This window comes from Brienomyrus brachyistius, chromosome 19 (assembly GCF_023856365.1).
Source record: "Brienomyrus brachyistius isolate T26 chromosome 19, BBRACH_0.4, whole genome shotgun sequence".
Classification (NCBI taxonomy): Eukaryota; Metazoa; Chordata; class Actinopteri; order Osteoglossiformes; family Mormyridae; genus Brienomyrus; species Brienomyrus brachyistius.
Genome location: NC_064551.1, coordinates 3,831,074 through 3,852,787, shown reverse-complemented (window position 1 = coordinate 3,852,787; position 21,714 = coordinate 3,831,074). Strand labels below are relative to the sequence as shown.

Sequence of the window (21,714 nt, the reverse complement as noted above, 5' to 3'; positions counted from 1 at the left end):
CGGAGGCTCATGATTAATTTAACCCCCGCATCCTCTCTCTCTCGCTGCTCCCTGGTCACGCCTCATGATTAAGTCATGGTCTCCTCTGGCAGGAGCAGGACCATCAGCCCTTCTGCTGACGATGCCGTAACCCCACACGCGGCCCACCGCCGGCTTGCGTTCCATCGCTCCGAATGCCGTGCCTCGGTCCGGCTGCCCTCATCACTGCTGACGGTTTCCTTTGCGCCACCGGGGGCGACAGGTGCACTCTGGCTTTTTAGTTCTCGTCACGCTTTCTGACGGGCTGACGGCGAACTGGACTGAACGACGGCTTTTTTTTTTTTGTTGTTATTCGATCCAGCGATGGGGTTGAATCCGAATGACCTTTTTCCGGAAGGATTGCCCAACGGGCCCGTACGTAAACCTCTAAGAAAACAGCCTGTACTTTCTGTAGATTCTTCTGGAAACTTTCCACTTTGATTATTATGACCTTTTAACCTATGACATAACACACACACACACACACACACACACACACAAGCTCTCTCCAGCTGTTATTTAGCTGTAAGAACATAGGTGGGTGGCCTTTGCTATGGTGACCATAAATCACACCACCCAGTCAGTTTTCTCACGCAAGGGACCCATGGCAGATCGGGGCCCCTCTGAAACCTCGTATGGGGAGTATAGAAGGTGCCCACTGGGACTTGGGACAATGGCTGTAATCAGCACTGGGATGGGGGGAGGTTTCTGAGAGCAACAGTTAAAAATAACATGTAGTGGAGGCAAGGGATAACCCCCCCCCCTCCATTCCTGATGACACATGCTTCTAGGAGAGCGGTCTCTTAGGTAAAATCACAGTGTGTGGAGGTTTCAGTCTATTCAGGCACTTAAGCTCTCCAGCTAATTAGCATTCCAAATGGGCCAATGTGGACTCCGCCCCATAGCTGCCGGTGGTTTAAAGAGAGCTGGAACATGTACAAATACTGCCCCCCCCTCCCCCCAGGACTGGGCTCACACACTGGCTTTGCAGGGCATCTCAGTGATGTAGTGCACTGTGCCACAAGCACAGGCCACTGGAAAACAGGAGAGCTGCTGCGAATGGGACATTCTTCCCTGAGCCCTGGCCCGGATGCCTGCCCGTCCTATCTACTTCATGGTCTATCTATAGCTCCGGCAGGGAAACAGACGTCCTCCCTTAAATTGTTGATGCTTACAACATCGAGGCAAAATTCAATAAGTTATAAGCTGATAACGGTGTAATGGCATTATGTTTGGACATCACGTAACCGCTCGGCAACGCAAGCGGGCGGCACGTGGACACGCAACCCTAAGGGTTTCCATTTCTCAGAAAACTATTTTTTATTTGAACCCTCAGTGTAAGGTAAGAGAAGGGACACTCAGGAGGGGGGGGGGAGGGGGCTATTATTATTTGTAGCAGGTTTTGTAAGGTCACCACTGATTCATTTGTCACCGAGACGGAGTCAAACAGGGGTCGTTACACTATAGCGTCAGTCACACGCTACGGTGTTGGTGTTGAGCATGCAAATGACAGGACAGATCAAAAGTCCCACGCATACATGCAAGATGCATACAAACAGTTTCGTGAAGAAAACAAAGAAAGAAAGACGACCCGCAAAAAACACGCCAGCATGCGGGGCTGCGCACAATCGCAGGAACCCACCGGGGCAGGGTGGAGGGGGAATCAGATAGAGTACGGCAGCCTGGGCTCTTGGCGGAGAATCAGATACATGGCGAAAACGCTCAGACGAGGGGCACCAGAACCGGAGTCACTGAGAGCAGGAAGAACCAGCAACCAGATAAGGGGCTCTGGCCCCCGCTGTGAAAAACACAAAAGCTGCTGTTGGGAAAGAGAAGAAACGGCGTGGGGGGGGGGGGGGTTTCAGGACGTCCCCAAAGGCCAACAGCGTCTGAAATGCCGCCCATTTCAGCCTTGTGGCCAAACTCTTGCCCCAGACTGTTAGCCCATCTTCTAACCGTCGTCTCTCTTTACACCACACCAAGTTACCAATACGCTCCCAGCTACCTTCACCAACAGCGATCACCTACTGCAATATTCCCAACAGCTTGATTTCTTCCTTCGCTTTCTGCAAAGACAGTTAGTACCAGCCCAGATGCTCTTGTCCAGAGTAGTTCCTTAAAAATTTCAGCTGACTCAAATTATGCTGTTTTGTATGACCGGTCTTGCACCTTATGGGCTGTTTGAGATGAAGTGCCCATTCCACCGACGCCGTTCCAACCCAGAAAGGAAGCTTCCAGACTTCTTCTGAGGTAGCAGGTCACGCTCCGGGCAGCTGGCCCAGAACGCTGAACACAGGCGGGGGGGAGCTTGATTACCGGACCTGATTTGCAACAGCAGTAGGCTTTTATAAAACTCAGTCAACCAAAGTGCACCGTGATATGTCAAAATTCACTATCCACCTAAGCAAGCGGTGGGCTGTGCGCTTGATGTTGTGCAGGGAGGAAAGGAACCCATCGCTTTATGAATCTTTGATGAATTTTACCACAGTGTATCAACAACAGCGTAGTAATTTCAATGGTTGGCTTCTGTCGTAAGCACAGAAGCTTATTATATAACATGTGGTTTTCATGAGCAATTCGGGGGCTTAAGGGGGAAAAAAAAAATAAAAAAATCACACCAACAGCAGAGTATGTCACACGGCCATCAAACTTTGAAAGCTGAAGCTTCAAAATCCCTCCAAAGATAGAGATATGAGATATGGGGCAGGCGGAGTGACCCCTGACAAGGAGAGGAGAAGCAGGTGAATGAGTCACACAGAGGGGGAGAAAAGACAGCAGCAGAAAGATAGAGAGCTGTTCAAAGACATCTAGGCGCGAATGCTGATGACCCACATGCACGCACATAAAAACACACCTTTGCGTGTCTGGGGGGTTATGACCTCTTGCGGTAAACCCCACCACAAGCAGAAGGCCACAACCATCGTGATTTGGCTGATGACATCACGGCCCGTCAGTCTGTAAACATTAACAGGACTCCATTTGGCCAGCATGCACCAAAAACCAATGACATGCCACATATTTGGCAAGGCGGCCTCACCATGGAAACGTGCCACCTTCTCCAGGCCTTGCTTTGCACGTTAATGACCTGCTCCCTGTGCAGGGTACAGCTGTGACGGCCGGCCAACACACACCTCACGTCACGGAACTCTGCTGGCAGCTAATCCGAACGAGCTCACCTTGGCGCTCAGAACAGATCGGAACACAATCGCCTCTTTATTCATGCGCCCATTTATACTCGGATCCGTTTCAGCACACCTTTGTGGCAGGCGGCTATGGCCAGTTCAAAGGCAGGCTGCGGCGAAGTGGGTTTAAACTGGGCGGCAGTAGAATAAACGTCGTCCAAGCGCGGTGGGAGCAGCCAACGCCGAGCTATGCGTCAGCCAGTAGGGCGAAACGGGGGAGGAGCGATACCCAGTCACCAAATCGCACAATCCAAAGAAGCCAAGTACTCCAAGGTCCCTTATACTGCACTCCTTATAATGGGGTCGGAATCACAAGGACGGCAGGAAGAGGAAGCAACACTCACCAGATCCCGGTGTAGAACCCAGTTGGCGTGGAGATAGTGGATGCCGTCCAGTATCTGATACAGGAGTGACTTCACCATGCCCCGGGGCAGCTGCATGGGCTTCTTGTTGGCCTTCGAGGCACGGTGAAACTTAATAATGTGCTATAAAAAAAATAGAGAGGTCGGGGGGGGGGATGTCAGGAGCTTATTATGTGATGCGGCAAGGCCAGCGCAGACACACTTTGCATTACCCGTCATTATCATCAGTAATTTCACAAAGATACTTATCCTGCTCATTTATTCAGCCAGACAGTGGTCTTGTTCTATTCTGGTCAAATGCAAGTTAGGTCACCCAACTGAAGGTTTCAACAACTGGGTCCTGCCCTGGAACTTGAACTTGCAACCTTTGGTCATACGTACAACTCCTAAACCTCATCACTGCTGACAGATACTGTCGGACAGAGTCTAGTTCATCATTCATGAGGGCCCAAAAATAGCAGGACCTGAAAACGGAGCATCCTTTGGATCACTTACTGCAGAAGCGGAAGCAGGGAGTCATGCACCTTACTCTGACACTCACCCAGAGGTCGTGTTCGGCGTAGTCGAAGAGGAGCCACACCTTTCTGTCACTGTGGGACAGGAACACTTTCTGCAGGGCTATCACGTTGGGGTGCTTCAGCTCTCGCAGCAGCTGGAAATGTTGATATATCAACGGTGAACATCAGATTAAGGTCAAGTCAACAGTCAGACCAGTTGTTCCGCCACAAGGTCTTCTGACTCCCAAAGATGGAAAACAAAGTCAAAGGACAGATCAGGTCAAAGAGGTCCTTCAGATCACAACACTAGCGTAAAGCACAGTGTTGGGATGTCAACGGAAATGTTCAAAACAAAAAGCTAGTAAGCAAACCTACGTCAGACGATCCCGATGCATGTAAACATAAACTGGCCATGCATTAAATGCAATTTTTATAAGATTCTTAGGTTTTTTTAAACATGCTTTTTACACAGAAAGTTACTTGGCCTGAGCTGACCTTCCAGGTTGGGCTGCTGTTCGACAGGAGCCAGTGTTTATTAAGATCCCAAATGAGAGACGCTGGAAAACATTCCCACAGAGAACTGGGAGCCCATCTGTGCTTCGTTATCATCCCAGGGCGATTAAGTCAAACTGGGAGGCTTTGAGGTTTTCAGCTGGTGCATCCTTTGCTACCCACATAATGTCCCGTTGCCCTTATATTCTTCACTTAGACTCAAATGAAAACAGGCTGCTCGATGGTCCCTTTTTGTCCTTGTTTGTGCGAGTTGGGGGCTAGATCACCAAAATCTGTGTGTAACATACAGTTCGTTACAACCCCGATGAAGCCATCCTTAATAAATCCTAACAAATGGTTACCTGAAAGGGGATGTGGGGGTGGGGAAGGTGTGCGGCTGCTGCCGTGACGGTGTGAGCATTTCCACAGAATTAGTGCCACATGTTACCTAATGCAGTTACTCATTGCTACCTGAGCCAAAGCAGACAAACAGAGCCTTGCTCAGACCGGATGGCGAATTCGATAAGGGGAGCACCACTGTTTGGAACTGGGCTGTAATTTTAGAGCAAGCCACATATATCGTTGTATGAAGCTCCACCGGAACACAACAGACTGGAGGCAAAAGGACTACGATAATCAAAAGACCGTAGGTGTGCATATGGGGCACGGGGACATTGGGCTTAGCTGACTGATCCCCAAAATGCTGCGTCCCCATCAGTTACTGATCCCAAAAATAGAGTTTGTCCCTAAATATGAATTATGACCCCTCATATGCCCCCCTCCCACCTTAAAAAAAATCCAAGAATTGCTCCTGACAGACAGGGATAGTGAGATCAGCTGCCCACGGCTTTGGTTAGCACTCGATTGGGGGTCTAACTCCTGACCCGTGATGTGGGACTGTGTCAGTGAGCAACAGGCTCACGGCACCGTAGCTCGCCATGCCACACAGGAAAAACTGTTTTACCGGAGAGCCTGGCTGCTGACGTACGTCAACGCACAGACACACATCTGGCGAACCGTGATGTGGGCGGGAAAGTCGCACGTCCCTAGCAGGAAAACAAGGCCATCTCCACAGGTGGGCGGCCTGAGAACATGCAGAGGACAGCGCAGGCAGCCTTTTTTACCGTATCATTGAAAACAAAAACACTGGCTAAATCACAGGAAGCCTCGTTTCGACAGCGATACCGTCAAAGTAAAAAGTATGTGAACCCATTGGAATTTTCTATATTTATGAGTAAATTCCACATAAAACATAGTTGGAACGTCATGTAAGTCACAATAATATACAAACACAGTGTCCTATAACTAAAGATACACAGATTTTCAGAGAATATTTGACCATAAATCATTCAAACTGTGAAATTGAAGGTTGGAAAAAGTAAGTGAACCCCAAGCTAATTGGGAATTAATTGGGAAGTCAGAATTTAGCAAACCTGGAGTCCATTTAATGAAACAAGTTCAGAGGTGTGGCCTAGAATGACTTAGGTTGATAAAAACCACTGAAAAGGTTGAATCTGGGCTTTTGACACGAAGCATATCCAGATGGGAATCATGCCTCGCACAAAAGAGCTGTCTGAAGACCTACGATCAAAAATTGTTAAGTTACATATGGCTGGAAAGGGTTACAAAGTCATCTCAAAGATTTTACATATTCATCAGTCTACTGTTTGGCAAGTCATCTATAAATGGAGACAATTTGGTACTGTGGCTACTCTGCATAGAAGTGGGCGCCCCACCAAGATGACCCCAACAGCACAACGCAAAGTCATCTTTGAGGTAAAGAAGAAGCCTAGAGTGACAGCGAAAGACTTAAAGAAGTCATGAGAACGGTCTAACGTCTGTGTTCATGAATCAACAACACGCAAAACACAGAAGAAGAAAGGAGTCCATGGCAGAGCACCAAGAAGGAAGCCACTGCTATTAAAAGAGAACATTGCTGCACGGCTGAAGTTTGCGAAGGAGCACTTGGACACTCCACAGCGATACTGGGAAAATGTTTTGTGGAGTGATGAAACTAAAATTTAACTATTTGGGAGGAACAAGCAGAACTTCATCTGGCGTAAAATGGGCACCTGCATATCAACATGAAAACATCATCCCTACAGTAAAGTATGGTGGCGGGAACATCATGATTTGGGCCTGCTTTGCTGGGTCAGGGCCTGGACAGCTCGGCATCATTCAGGGGAAAATGAGTTCCAAACTTTATCAGCAAATTCTTCAGGATAGTATGAGAATGCTGTCTGTCAACTGAAGCTCAGAAAAGGCTGGGTGATGCAACAGGATGATGACCCCAAACATCGCAGCAAATCCACAGCACAATGGTTTCAGAAGAACAAAATCCACCTTTGGAGTGGCCCAGTCAGAGCCCCAGTCTCAATCCTATTGAGGTGCTGTGGAATGACTTGAAGACAGCAATTCACAGAAGACAGCTAAAGAATATAGAAGAGTTAAGGCAGTTCTGCAAGGAGGAATAATTCCACCTGTATGATGTGCAGGTCTGACCTGCAGTTACAGGAAGCGCCTGGTTGAGGTCATTACTGCTAAAGGAGGGTCAACCAGATATTAAACCTAAAGGTTCACTTACTCTTTCCACTACCACTCTGAATGCTGAATATGTTTGTGTAATAAAGACATGAAAGAGCAGAACTTCTTGTGTGTTACTGGCTTAAGCTCATTGAGTATATCAGTACCTGTGACTTAAATGAAGATCAAATCACTTTTTATGACCAATTCATGCAGAAAACCACAAAATTCCAAGGGGTTCACATACTTTTTACTTTGACTGTATCTTTAGAACCTCCAGCTCGGACTCTCTTTCTCGGACTCTAAACAACTGGTCGTCGGGATAACACAAAAGCAATTCTACAATCCAGGGCCATTGTCTGATAATCCTGACAGTTACGCTGACTGCGTACTGATTACGCATCCAGAAGTGATTTATTATGGAATTCTATATATGCTCTATAAAGTGAGCATGCCATGTAATTAGAATGAGAGATGGAGTATGAAGGGCTCTTTTGTTACTCTATGCAAGAACATACATATATAGTTTTAGTGCAATTACCAGACCTTCCTTAGTAATTTAGCTGTCCAGCCTGAAGGATAAAGCCTAATGAAGCTGGGTGCATGTTTTGAACTTCTAGTAGAAGGAAGAGCAAAAAAACAACACAAGCAGTTTGCCCTTCAGTTTCAGAAAAATGGGTCATAATTTTTCAGCAGCTGTGCCAAGTCCTGATTGGATGAAGGCCAGGAACTTACAGCCCACAGAAGAGACTTGGTGGCAAGTAGTGGCAACGACGACGGAGGAAAACACCTCTCAGATGGTTCAATGTGCCACTCATTCATGTGCGTTTTTTGGTTACAGGTTCGACCCTTTATTACCCAGCACTAAGAACTCAAGTAGTAGTAGGAGGCAGCAGGTCAGTAGGTCGTATATCGTGGAGCACCGCAGTGCGTTTTGCAGCGAACCCGAACAGGAAGGACAAAGGTACATTTTCCACTTCGTTTTGCAAAAAACACAGATGGGGGAAAAAAAATATATATGTGGGTTTTACGCAAAGGCCACTCCAGTGAACCACTCACCATAAACACGATTCTCTAATTAGATTGAGCTCAAGAAAAACTAAATGCTTAGTGTGGATTTGATGGAAGTCATCGCTGAGGAATTTGCGAAGCAATAAATCTGAAGGGTGTCAGGAAGGCACAGCAGTAGGCAAGTTAGCGTCTGCAGGTGGGCTGGCTGTTCTCGGCACCAAAGAAACACCCCGGAAGACAGGCGCAAAATTTCTTCAGTAAAATGGAGAAAGGGAATGAGCAAGTGACAAGCAGATACACATAAGAGCTCTTTTACTGGACATGTGCAGCGAGAAAATGCTTCAGGAGTTTGGAACCGACCTTGTTTCCATCAAACAATTCAGCCATTGTCTCGCCCGCTAATCCCCGATTGTTTTGCAGATGGAACAGTCACAATGGATTTTCGTTATCCAGAAAACAAAACAGGGCCGGAAATTTAACTGGACCGCATGTTCGGAGAGTGAGTAATGAGTAGCGGGGCCGCACCCAAACGTGGCTGCCATCAAACAGCACTCCATGCACAAACAGCAGCAGCACTTAGGACATGCTAGGCCAGGAACAAGGCTACTTCTCTGCTACCTCAACTTACTATTAGTGCTTCTAAACCACATGTTCTACCCTTGAACTGCATCTCCACTTTTCCTCTCTCATTTTGGCTACAACAGCTCTGAGGAGGCCAACAGCAACGAGGTGACCACACAGGTAACCTACTCCACCTAAATATTAGGACTCAACCTGCACCGCCCTTCACAAAATTCCTAAAATTCCACCCTCTGTCCCACTGACACATTAACATCAGACCATCCCAGCTACTGCTAGATTACTGGGAGTCAGTTTAAAAGCTCTGTTTCACGTCCTTGGCTAATGGCCACAGGCCTAGGAGGCATTAATGCTGCCATGAAATTCTTACTCATAGCGACAAAGTGAAGGATTGGACATCAGACTGCCGTCTCAGCAAACATAACTGAAATGTGAGTGGGTATACCTTCCCCCAGGATCCCGATCTCTGCTGGGAGATGAATGAATATATTCAGGGTGTGGAGAAGAGAACCAGGAGGATGCTGTGTTATGCATTAACTCCAAACAGCATGGAAATGATGGACGTGTTACATGTCTTAACCATAATGCCATCCTTCAACGGCCAAAATCGTAGCTGCTTATTTTACGATTATCAAACAAAATCCTTATGGGCGATGTAATACACTTAATACGTATGCAGAACTACCACTCCGCAGGCAGCGTAGCGATTTTTTAAGGGAATGCTTTGGTGCCCGTTTCGTGTCGGTCGCAAAGATTTGCCAGAATTTGTTTTCCCCCAAAGAAAGCCGAATGCGAGCAGTGGCCGAGATGTCCAGAAACATCCCCAGTTTCTCCAGTTTTGTCGTTGACGTAAAACATTATTTACTCGCACCTGCCGATTACAGAAGAGTAGCCGCCACAGAATGCAGTCATCGTGCAGGAAATGCTAGGTGTTCGCCTGGCAGTCTGACCGTGGATTACTCACACTCTCATTAACTGAACCTTCTAACCAACAACCAGTATTATTCCGTTCTGAAGTGCGCATTCAGTCATCGTGTTTGGGTTCACCTTACTGCTAGCTATTTCTAGCTAAGAGGATTATTCTCTTCACAGTGTGCATCTACTTCCATTGGTTTCACCTCTGTACCTGCTTGTCCAATAAGGTCAGGGAGGGTCCAGAGCCAATCCCAGAAGCTATGGGCTTACAGCAAAGAATAACCCAGGATGGGGCACCAACCCACCGCAGGGCAGCCCTTGTCAATTTCAAAGCATAATTGCCATCAAGGTGTGACATGCACTGTTTACACTCAGTGGCCTTTTCATTAGGTAACCTTACAGGTAGGACCACCTTTTGTGTCTAGAGCCACTTCAAAGGTTGACAAGTGATATTGTCAGTCATGTCTTTTCACACACCACTGCTCTTCTGAGCGGTTATTTTTGGACCTGTGACCTTGCATTAATGAGCAGCTGTACCAAACACAGCAACCGCAAAGTGGAGTGCTAATTAGCTGGGGTGTTTGAAGCTAAATTTACTTACATCTAAAGCTACACAACAACTGCATGTATGCGAATATTGCTGGATTTATCAGTCATCATGCATTGTAACTCATTTTCCATCCTAAAGCATCGAGCAGATATAGAACGGCTCGTGACACATCAGTCTTGCCCTAACAGAGACTAACAAACCAATAGTCTGAAGTAGGACTGGGACCACTTCTCGATTTATCGATGATTAACAAAAATGCATGTGAAGTCGATAAGTAAGACATACTGTTTTTGATAAGTAGCAGCCATATGCTACCCCAGTTTTGGTTTAACTTAAGGGATGTGCCCATATTGCGAGTATTGGAGGTGCAAACGCTTAGTAGCTGCATTAGCTCATTCTGGCTACGAAATGCCTCCTGAAGCAAAAAAAAAAAAAAAAAAACTATTTGCAAGTTGGTGTCACAAGAGTTTCCCCCTTTTCAGGCAACATCACAACTCACAAGCAAACTGGAATTGTGAGAACCAGAACAACTGCTCATTTTGGAGGAAAAAGGTCGACCCAAATCGAGCTAAAAGAGATCACAGACAGGATTGTTGATGTAGTGGTGGACGGCGTGCATCTTAACATAGTTGAGAAGGAGAATTGTAATATATTAACAACAGACATTCTGGACAAGTGTGAGGAATGAGTTAATAAGTAGAGAAGTACAGGTATCACCCCCGCATTGCATCCTGGAGGCAGAGATACGAAATAAACACAAGGCTAAACCAATTATACTGTTACTACAAAGCATGGAACGCAACCTTAAAATCCTCAAATGGTAAGATAGCGCTATCATTATAGGACTGGAAAATGTTTATGATACTACCGCTATGAAACTCATCTATATTTTACAGCAGTGTTTCCCAGTCTTGTCATTGAGGACCCGCAGACATTACACATTTCTGCTGCCTCCCAAAATGTGGACTGTCTGGCAGGGAGCAAAAACATGGACCGTCTGTGGGTCCCCGAGGGCCGGGTTGGGACTGGTAAAGGAAATGCTAAATAAAATACTGAATTTTATAATAAATGTGTGGTCAAACAAACAAACAATTATCACGTTATACCCTAGTCTGAACCTGTGTGCCTCATCTGATCTAAGATGGTTGCAAGTTCATCACCAAATCACAACACCAAGCTGCATGAGACCATCAAACTCACAATCACAGAAACAAGCCTTAAAGGTCATCGCTTGGCTTTCATCTGTGTTGGGCCACACATTGATTCCCCACAAAACCTGAAGAGGTGACACCAGAGGCTGAGTAATGCCCCGCCCCCCCCCCCCCCCCCCCCCCCCCGAACCTACACACTCACTTCCTGGTCTGCTCCACATGGGCTTCTCTTATTAGCCGGAAGGTTTCATCAAGTCACGGAATCCCATGGAAGACTGGAATATCCTGGCAGCCCTATGGTGTTCGCCCTTTTTTTTGCAACATGGAAGTTAAGGCCAAGTGATTGTGTCCCCTTGCCATTCCAAAGGCCAACTCGTCCTACATGTTAGCCAGCAGCGGACAATCTGGTCCTCCACCAGGGGAAATAAGGCATAATGACAATTGTGTTTCAAGTCAAGGTCTGTCCCTCTATGAACCGAGGTTCATTTCACTTCAACAAAAGCTATTGTTAATGTTAGTGGATTCCAGAGTACATACAGCAGCATATATGAGGCGTGAGAGGGTGGTGGCCCAAGGGGATGGATTAGGGTGGACTGAGGATCCAGGGACGCCACGGTCTCCGAGGAGACTCAGGGACCACAGTGATCGTTAGGAACAATCACGGCTTCAGATCTGATAAGGCAGTGTTTCCCAACCCGGTCCTCTGGGACCCCCAGCCAGTCCACGTTTTTGCTCCCTCCCAGCTCCGTGCCACACAAGTCTACATTTACTAAGAGCTGGAGGGAAGCAATAATGTGAACCATCTTGAGGGTCCCAAGGACTGGACTGAGAAACACTGTGATATGGGGATCTTTCTGAAAGTGATGAGCCCTGTCTTCGTTCTGTTGCCCTAACTAAGAACAGCATTAAAAGGCAGCAGTCCAGATGAATCATTTGCTCAGTTTGCTTCCCAGACCTGCCTGCCGACGCAAGAGTCCCAGGACAAGCGGCATCTGTGTACATCATGCAAATGATTGATAAACCATTATGTACAAAATGTCCCCCCACTTGCTTACAGATACCCTGTTTTGCTCACTCATCACATGGCAGCGGGAGCCAGTCCACTGCATACGATGGGGGGGGCGGTAGAACATATTAACATGTTATGACACCTCGACAGCGGGGAGAGGACCAGTTCAGGTTACTGCTTGTAGTCACTGCAGGACGAATCCATCTATTTACTAAACCCTGCCGGCTATGCCAAAGGTTTCTGGCCTGAACTCTGAATGAAGCTTGAAAGCTCTGGTGATAAAATGACAACCATTTTAAGCGAAGCTTTAGCCAATTTAGCCATTTTCACAAGTACAGCTACACTGGAATGCTCTGTACCACGTATAGCATCAAGCTCTCCTTAATATAACATGTAAATGCTTGAGAGTGAAACTTGGGGTCTGAGCACAGGGTCAGGTCATGTATCCGGTGTCCCTGGAGTGTTTTGGGGGGGTTAATAAGGGCCTTGCTAAACGGAGATGTGACTATATTCTGCCAAGGCCGGATCATCCAATCACAGGCAACCTCGGGATCACCGAGGCAACCTTGGGATCACTGGCACAGAGTCCAACCCGCTTAGCCACACACTGTCCCTCAAAGGAGTCATCAGCTCATTGACTATGCAGCGGCTGAATCGTTAATGGACAATAATACAAAACTGTTCTCTAACACAAGGTTTGTGTCCAGGACTCTCTCGAACCTAGAGCGGCGACGAGAAAAACAATCGCAGTCAACGGCAAACAGCCAGTGCCAAGGCAATGCTAACAAAGATTAGATTCAGCTTGTCCTTAAGCAGATGACCCGTGAAGCCGGAAACTTATCAGTCACTTTATTTTGGCTTTGGAAATGTCTTGAGACATGCTGGTGGAGGAAAGGCCAGGGAGTCTTAGCAAGTATCTTAGCATGCTACGACGATAAGACCTGGCAGGCAATGTGCGTGCATTCAACTCGGAGCACAGTGAGTGCAGACACAAGAGGCCGTTGTTCTATTGGACAGAGCGCTTCAGAGAGAATGCGAGTGAAGCTGGATTCTGTGGTGATTCTCTGGGCCTGCGGCCACCACCCATCTGTCCAAAGTGAGACACCAACATCGACTCTGCTGGGGGACTCTTTCCAGAAGCCGGTTTCCATTAGGGTGACAACCACTTGGATGGAGATGAGGAAATTCTTCCCGTTGAAGGACAAAACCTGTTTTAAACATACTAATATATTAGGCCTTTTCACGTGTCAACAACAGGATGTTGGTTCACACAGTTTTGGCTCTGGATTCATTATAGTCTCTTTCTCTTTAACTGAGAAATTCGCAAAAACAACGACGGGGCGACAGGGGGGAGAACAGGAACGGCTCGGGTGCACCGGTAGTCCCGGATAACCGACATCTGAATAAATTGGCCGCTGACACCGTTTTCCTGTGCTTGTTTGAGTACAGCTACAGCTAAGCAGGGATATTTGTTCATCTTTGTTTATTGTTATATGAAAAACTTCAGGGGCAAGCCAGGCCCGGGACTGCGGCTTGCCATCTGTCTTTGTAAGCAGCTGTTCAGCACGGGATTCGCTAAGCGCTGCGGAGGGGGCTGGCGACATTAGCGGGGCACAGCAGTCTGACATGTGTGTGTAACACACTGCCTCAGAAGGGTGTAACCAAGAGGGGTTCCCGTCGCTCGGCACAGCCGCCTTGCAGCCTTACAGTCGACGATATAGAATGGATTAGCACTCGGACCACAAGATTCTGATGAACCCTCCAAGCTAACTGATGCTAACGCTCCTACTTTTCAGACACATTACACCTTATTCCCCAGATTTGTGTACTTGTAAATGCTGAGCCTCTGTGTGTCTGCAGCAGGGCTGAGCTATAATTTTCTGTGGAGAGCTTCATCGCGTCAGAAGGGGCCATTTTTAATAATTATATACATGTCCAATGACAGCTACAATAAAAGTAGCAAGTATTTGTTATCGTTACTATGGGTTGCTGCATTTACTTGGCATTATGGTCTATTGGAAGCACACAGTACAATGAAACTTATACTCCTGGACACACAAAAACAAACCGTGAACAGTGAAGGTTACACAGGGATAAAGTGCAGGAATGACACTCCGGTCCTCACACCTTAACTGTGACAAGAGGTGGAAATTTCAGATCCAGAAAGTCAAAATCCAGACCAAGATTTCGTTTCAACCAACCAGTTGAGCATAAAGAGTCAGTTACAGAGGACTCAACTGGCTGGTTGAAACAAAATCTTGGTCTGGATTTTTACTTTCCGGACCTGAAATTTCCGGCTTTGACTATGACACATCACTATGCTAACGCTGCTTAGTAATACAGGGATTTAAACACACGCAGGGAGAATTCGGTCATGTCTGAAAAACAAATTTGTCCATATTCACATAATAGCATTTCGAGGAGTGTGTGTTTGGTGACGGAACACAAATCCCTCAGTAAATTTCATATATCCATAATCCTAGGGGACTCTGCCGTGCTCCACACCTTCTCTCCTTCCTCCTGCAGCAGAACCTCTGGGATTACGCCGCAGCAATTATATTTACTATTTCCGTCCACGGGATTCAATTATGCGGGTAACTCTCCCCGCTGAGGCATAAGCAATCGCACGACTGCAGAGAGCCTCGTGTCGGCTTTTCTGCCTGGACTATGCCGGCCGGCCAGCCAGGATGCCTGAATACCGACTGTAATGCTCCCGATGGAAGCTACCGTGCCCAGCAACGGGTGGACAGTGACAAGCACATATCAGTGTGCAAAGGGATAAATCTAAAAGCAGCCATGATCGAACTCGTTGAAGGTAGAACCCATCAATGTGGTACAATACTCAGCCTCAGTGAATGACAGCGCTGCACTCATGTTTGCCATCTGTCTACAGCTGACTTATGCAGACTTGGGGGAGGGGGGGGGGGGGGGGGTGGGGGGGGGGGGACCAGAATCCTTTCCCAAGCAGAGAAACACGATGAATGGTGTGACTAATATTTAGTATCAAACAAATAAATAAACCATCACATCGGCATGTCTGACGGGAAACCCTGGGGTCTGATCCTGATATTAAAATGTTGAGTACCTCCCGACGCCAATCCAATATCCCCCCCCCTTTATCAACTACTAATGAAATATTTCAATAAATACATTTCAGTTAACATGACAAACTCTCTGCATTTCGTGATGCAGCGCCATTGTTTGAGTACGCCAAGAACAGGAAAATATAATGGTCAAAAGCTGCTCAAAGCTACACTGCAGGAAGAAATCAGTTGTTTTGATTTTGCACTGTCTGCACTGAATTGCCTTTTCAGATTCAAACGCTTGCATTATTCTGCAAAATTCTGTATTCTTTATTTTGTAGTACATTATATTGCATTTTTGCATTATATTGTACCATCTTATTTGGTATTTTTAAGCTCTGTTTGGTGATTTAATCTTGCACGGGGAGAGTTTCTCTTGGCACAGTAATTTCCCTCGAAATGAAGGAAGTTTTCTTATCTAAGTTCTGGCTCATCCCTGTTGTCATAGATGTCATTCTCCCAATGAGTAGCGTATCACACGCGTCCATAACTGTTTGTCCAGTACACGGTCACTGTGATCCTGAAGGTCATTCCAGGAATTACCGGGCACGAGGCAGTAGGCACCCTGGAAAGGGGGTAACCCAGTCCATCACTGGGCACCAGCTCTGCATTTCAACTTCTAAATACCATTAAGGCTGGAAAGCAAGTATCGCAACTGCAACCTAAAATTAAGCTCGACATCTACTTGGAAGGGGGAAAAAAAGCAGGCAATCGGTCATAAGTGGCTCTCATGAGATTTCCCTAAATGTTCCGGTGTGTTTGACGCCACACGCCCATCTCAGGGTGGTGGGACACGAGGGGAGAGTCTCTCATAAGAGGTAGTGCTCTTACATTCGTGGGCGGAAGAGTACTGCTACACACTTCAAATGAGGAACAATAAAATAATTACAACTTCTCCAAATTCTAGATCCTAGGCCTTTAAAATTGTCAGATATGTGTAACTTCCTAAAACATGTACAATGTTTCCATTTACATTAGAACTTTTAGCTGAAAATATACAGACTTACAACCTACGACAGAATTTTGTATTTTTATTTCTTTAAATTAAGTAAATATTTGTAAAGATAAATACATTTTGGGTGGCCATGCACCAGACACCAGGTGCTATATAGTACACTTTGTGTGCTGTACAAGAGTGGTGGGAAAGTACTGTATTATACAGCAGAGTAACCAAGTCAGTGTACCATACGGCACTCAGTGTCATACCTGCAAGTCAGTGCCATCACCCAATTACAACATTCGGCCGTTTCCAAGTGCACCGTTTGTTGGAACAGAATCCAGTCGTAAATTGGGGAGGATCTGCATTTGCAACTTTTTCATAAATGAAACAGGTTACCACAACAACTGCCAATCAGCCGAGCTAGCAGAGCTGAACCAAGACGAGACACCTGGCTCTCTGTACAATGGGAGAGCCCCTATGGATCCAGCAGCCCAGAAGTGACGTCAGCAGCCCTCTGCCTGTGCTGGGTCTCATACCCACAAGCCTCCACGCAGCCTCCCTGACTAAGCCCCAGTAAATCTGCCAATTCACGAAACACAAAATGGTTTGTGGTCAAGCATTGGACTAAAGGCTTTCCCAATCAGCAAGAACCATCGTTTTCAACACAGCCTCCCTTCCTTTCCGCTGTAGCGAACGCAACCGGCCGTTTCTCTTTGCATAACCTCGCTGTCCCGTGCCTCTGCTCCTCCATGTCAGATATTTCAGTTCAGTTCTGAGTTGCTAAAAACAGCCCAACACATTCCACTGGGTCAAAGGTCAGCCGCATCCATTATACCTATGAAACTTTTGCCCCTGTGTGTCAGTTAATGGTAATTTACCACAACAATTTTCATTTTTAAAGTAACACGTAGCTAAAAATGTTATGTCGCAAGAAATTCCACGCAGAGATACACCCAGTTTTACATGCGCCAGGTCCATATGTCTATTTTGAAATCCTTGTTCACAACGTAGGCAACTGTTGTTGTTCAACTGTGTTCACCTTCCAAAGTGGCATCTACATTTAATTTTTTTTTCTCCTAAAGCAGGACACAGTGAAGCAGAGAGGATGTTGCTTCTACCAGCTAGTTTTACATCTCTCGAGCTCCAGGTATGAAAGCCAGTACTCAGCAAGATAAGAAACGCCCTGCCAGGAACAACTCAAAGAATTTGTGGCATTTAAAACAAACCCGCTGCAATGTTTATGGAAAAGTATGTCCACCGAAGCAGTTTTTTTTTTTTTTTTTTAAATGTCAAGAATGCATGGGACGCTGACAGTGCCAATGAGGCGGCACGGTTATCGGTCACTGGTCGCCATGGTAACGAGGCTGACCTTGTGACATGGTTCCTACCACAGCTACAGATATCTGAAAGGCTGTAATGGAATGCAGACCCGTTTGGATCTGAGCGCCTACAATGTTTGTCTTCACAAGACCAGGCGAAGTGGCACCACGGAATAAACTCCATGTCCAGGGGGCCGCCCATGTAAAAACAAAACAAACTAACAAACAAACAAACAAACAAACAGAGATAAATAACACCACAAGGCTAATCAGGAGCTGCCCCGATTTCATTTTTAATGATTCCCAGAACTTGACTGAAATCCAACCCGGGGTCACGCCATCCTCACATGGCATTGCTTGCAAATTCGCACCTGCCATGCATCATCCCAACGCAGCTGTAAGAACACGTGCGGCAGGAACCGCGACCAGGATGGGCTTCGTCCCTCAATTTATGCCAAGCGCAGAGTGGCTAGCTGGGGAGGGGGGCTAGCTGGCGGGGGGGATGACCGATACTCACCTCCGTGCAGTGTACGTGATAGTCAGAACGATAAGTCGAGAATTAAAATTTAAATGCCGACTGAAATTACAACAAGGGCCATTGAAATGTTTAGTGTTGCAGGAAATCCACCCCCCATTGTCTGGGAAGTCGGAAACACTGACAACAACAATAAAACTGTATCGTACCCACCTGCATTTTTTTAAGTGATTTTAAGAAGGAGGTCGTAGAGGTAGCATGGAAGACATGGTGCTTAGCTCTTAGCTTGCAGTAAGCATGACTTCATGTAACTGAATGCTGAATGGCTCTCACGCACTGCCTATCACTTAACTCTGACTGGCAATCCCAAAACGTCTTCTCTATTTGCATGTTGATTGCAAGCAAAGCACGCATTAAGCAAAAAAACAGCTTTATTCACTTAAAAATCTGCAGTCACCAACTTTGCTAGAGAACAAGAGGAGAAATTCAATAAATCCATATATAGATTGTCGACCTACTAATCACGGTATGCATATCCCTGGATGGCTGCCAGGATCTGTTTCATTTAGTTACAGGTTGGCTGATAACTGTCAACGGCCCTTAAGGCTTTGACCTCTGACCCCAAAATGGGTGACCTTTGACACTGGCCATGAGGAGTAAAACCCATTGGCCAAAGAGCCATATCGATATCCAGGTCCAGTATGTCCACTCACCGCGATCTCCCTGCACGCAGACATCGATATTCCGGTACCTTCTATTTGTTTCAGTGCATACTCCTTCTCGTCTTTCCTGCAGAGATATGAAACAAGTAAGGGGAGAGAAAAACATTTTATCAGCAACCGCTTCGTATTTTCAATCATCTATAGTGAAGGTAGCCTGGCTTGGAACTACCTGTCCTGTTTCACTTCGGACACACTATTTAAAGAGAATAAATTACAGCCTCTGATCACTGGCTGTTGAATTCATTTTCACACAGTTAATTACATGGTGGCTAAATATTCTTTGTTTAGGAGTTCAAAAAAGTGAAGTTTTTGAACAAAATAAAAAAAAATAATAATAAAAAAAGGAAATAGGAATATTTAGAAGTCGAAACGATCAGTGTTTCCCAATCCGGTCCTCAGGGGTCCACATTTCTGCTCCTTCCCCAGCTCCCTGACAGATAGTCCACATTTCTGCTCCCTCCCCAGCTCCCTGACAGATAGTCCACGTTTTTGCTCCTTCCCCAGCTCCCTGACAGACAGTCCACATTTTTGCTCCCTCCCAGAAGCTGGTAGCAAAAACGTGGACTGTCTGTGGGTCCCCGAGGACAATATTGGGAAACACTGACACAGATGGATCAAAACTGAAACTTGTGCTTCACAACAAACATAAAATCGGTGCCTGTGGCCATCAGTCCCGTATGAATGTGGGCCTGTCTGCAGCCCGTGGACGGGCCCGTCTCCGCATGTATCTCTGTGGCGGGTGTAGACAATCGCCTGCCCCTGGCCTTTTCTCTCAGCCACAGAAGTGCGGAGTTGCTGAGAAGCCCAAGAGAGCCCACCCACTCCTCCACCCCTAAGAACTGGTGACATTATCTACACCACCACCCTCCATTATATAAACAAGCACACCAAGACCAGGCGAAGCAGAGCTCACTATCATACTGCCAACGTAGCACAACACACACTAGATCTGGGCTATTTTTCACCTTCAAACTGAAAAGACGTCAATACAATTTAAGAGTGCTTTTATTTTATCTCTTAGGACAGCTTAGGACCTTGGCATAACAAGGTTTATGTTGACAGTTGCACATGAAAAGCCTGCTGTAGTTAGCATAAAGGTAGACTGTTTTACACTGGGGCGAGTTCATTTTGTCTGAGTGTTAAGCTTCACTTCCTTAGCACTTAAAACGATAGTTTCGGATGTGCTCAGCTCCGCAGAAGGCAGCACTGACCTTATGCTGCCGTGCTAAAGGAGATTAGCAGCCTCGTGCAAAGCAGTTTCTCAGATCAGGTCTAAAGATTGAAGTGTACCGCAGTGGGGACTGAAAGTGGAATGACGTTCAGAATTGTCAAATCTCTGTCGGCGGAGGATAGTGTGTGAACAAAGTGTCTCGCCTGTCTGTGACGTTCCGAACAGAAATATCTGAAATAACTGAAGAGAACAATGGCACTGTGAAATACAAAAAGACAGCAAAAATTTTAATTAAACCAGCTCTCTCCCAACACTTTTCACTTTCTTTATATTTGTCATGGGGGATTGGCATTCAGACTCTTGAGGTGCCGCCTGTTCGCCAGTGTGTGCAGCAGAATCCTACAGCACGGCCCCCCCCCCAGACCCACTGAACCCTAAACCCGCAATTACAGACTCTCCACTGCTACTCATTTAACCTCAAAAACTGAATAAAAATGAACAATTCCCGTGCCCCTCTGATTTCAATTTTATTTTACACATGGTGCCTTATCTTCCAGAGGCTGCTAAATTTCATCATGCTAAAATAAGCAAATGATTTCATATATGCACAAGGAATTCATATTCGAGATTTTAATATCCACTGGATTATTATATGGAAATAGGTGTCATCTTCAGCAGGAAAATGTGTGACACTACATCAAGGCTCTGCAGAAACAGAGACTAAAGCTTATTACCTATAGCCAAAGTTATTTAATTCATTAACTTAAAGGTAAAACTCCACCGCAAAATATATTAAATAAAAGTGCATACTTTGCCTGATTAAAATATGAAATTGGGAGGAATCATTATTAGCAGGTGAGCTGACCTGCTGGATTCCCAAATGCATCATAACAGAGGGATAGATAAGCATCGATTTACTGTAGCTCTCATTCCTGATGAATTTCAAAATTCTCATTAAATTTAACCTGACTGCTTAAAATTATTGTATACTTATAGATGTCATCTTTAATAAAAAATCTGATGCTACACCAAGGTTTAACACAAACGGTGACTAACAATCCTTCAAAGTATTTCACAACATTTTCACATTCTGCTGCAGTTTAAAAAAAAAAAAAAGCAAAGTACTCCACTTGATCAAACTTTAATGACCCGTGCGGAATTACTACATCACTGTTCAAATAATCCCTAGAGGTTTCACAGACAAACCACAGTAAAAACTAGCAATCAAAATGAGTAAGTAAAAGTTTGGTGGTAGTTTCTTTAAGTTTGGTAAAATCTAGCTCCCACTTGAATTCTGATGAAGTGATGAAAACCTGCAACATTTTCATCCTCCACTCATTTAAATCATCTTATTTTAGACAAAGATCTGATGAAACATCACTGTCACTTTCCGCAAATGTGGTATTTATATTCGTGTATTATACTTTACTATTTGTATTTAATAACAATATTTGTATATATTATTATTATTATTATTATTACTGAGAAAAAAGTAACTGATTGCAACTTAAAAACTATAGTGGGATTAGGTTACTCAAACTAACATGCGCATCAAGCCTTGTTATCTTCCCTAAAAATATAAGCACATGTAAGCAAAAAAAAAACAACAAGTAAACAAACCTAAACATGTAAATATAAAGATACAAACGGCTATAGTCTACTTGCAACAGTTAGTGTAACAACTAACTTTCATGCAGTCGATTGCTGAAACCAAA

At 45.6% G+C, this 21,714-nt stretch overlaps 1 protein-coding gene across 1 annotated transcript in view; it reads right to left on the bottom strand.

Annotated features, from left to right (window-relative positions):
* Positions 1 to 21,714, bottom strand: part of cdk19 (cyclin-dependent kinase 19) — a 42,677-nt gene that overhangs the window by 19,427 nt on the left and 1,536 nt on the right. The window contains 3 exon segments of the mRNA XM_048986590.1: positions 3,545 to 3,685; positions 4,104 to 4,214; positions 18,820 to 18,895. Of these exon segments, the coding sequence (XP_048842547.1) occupies positions 3,545 to 3,685; positions 4,104 to 4,214; positions 18,820 to 18,895 (328 nt within the window).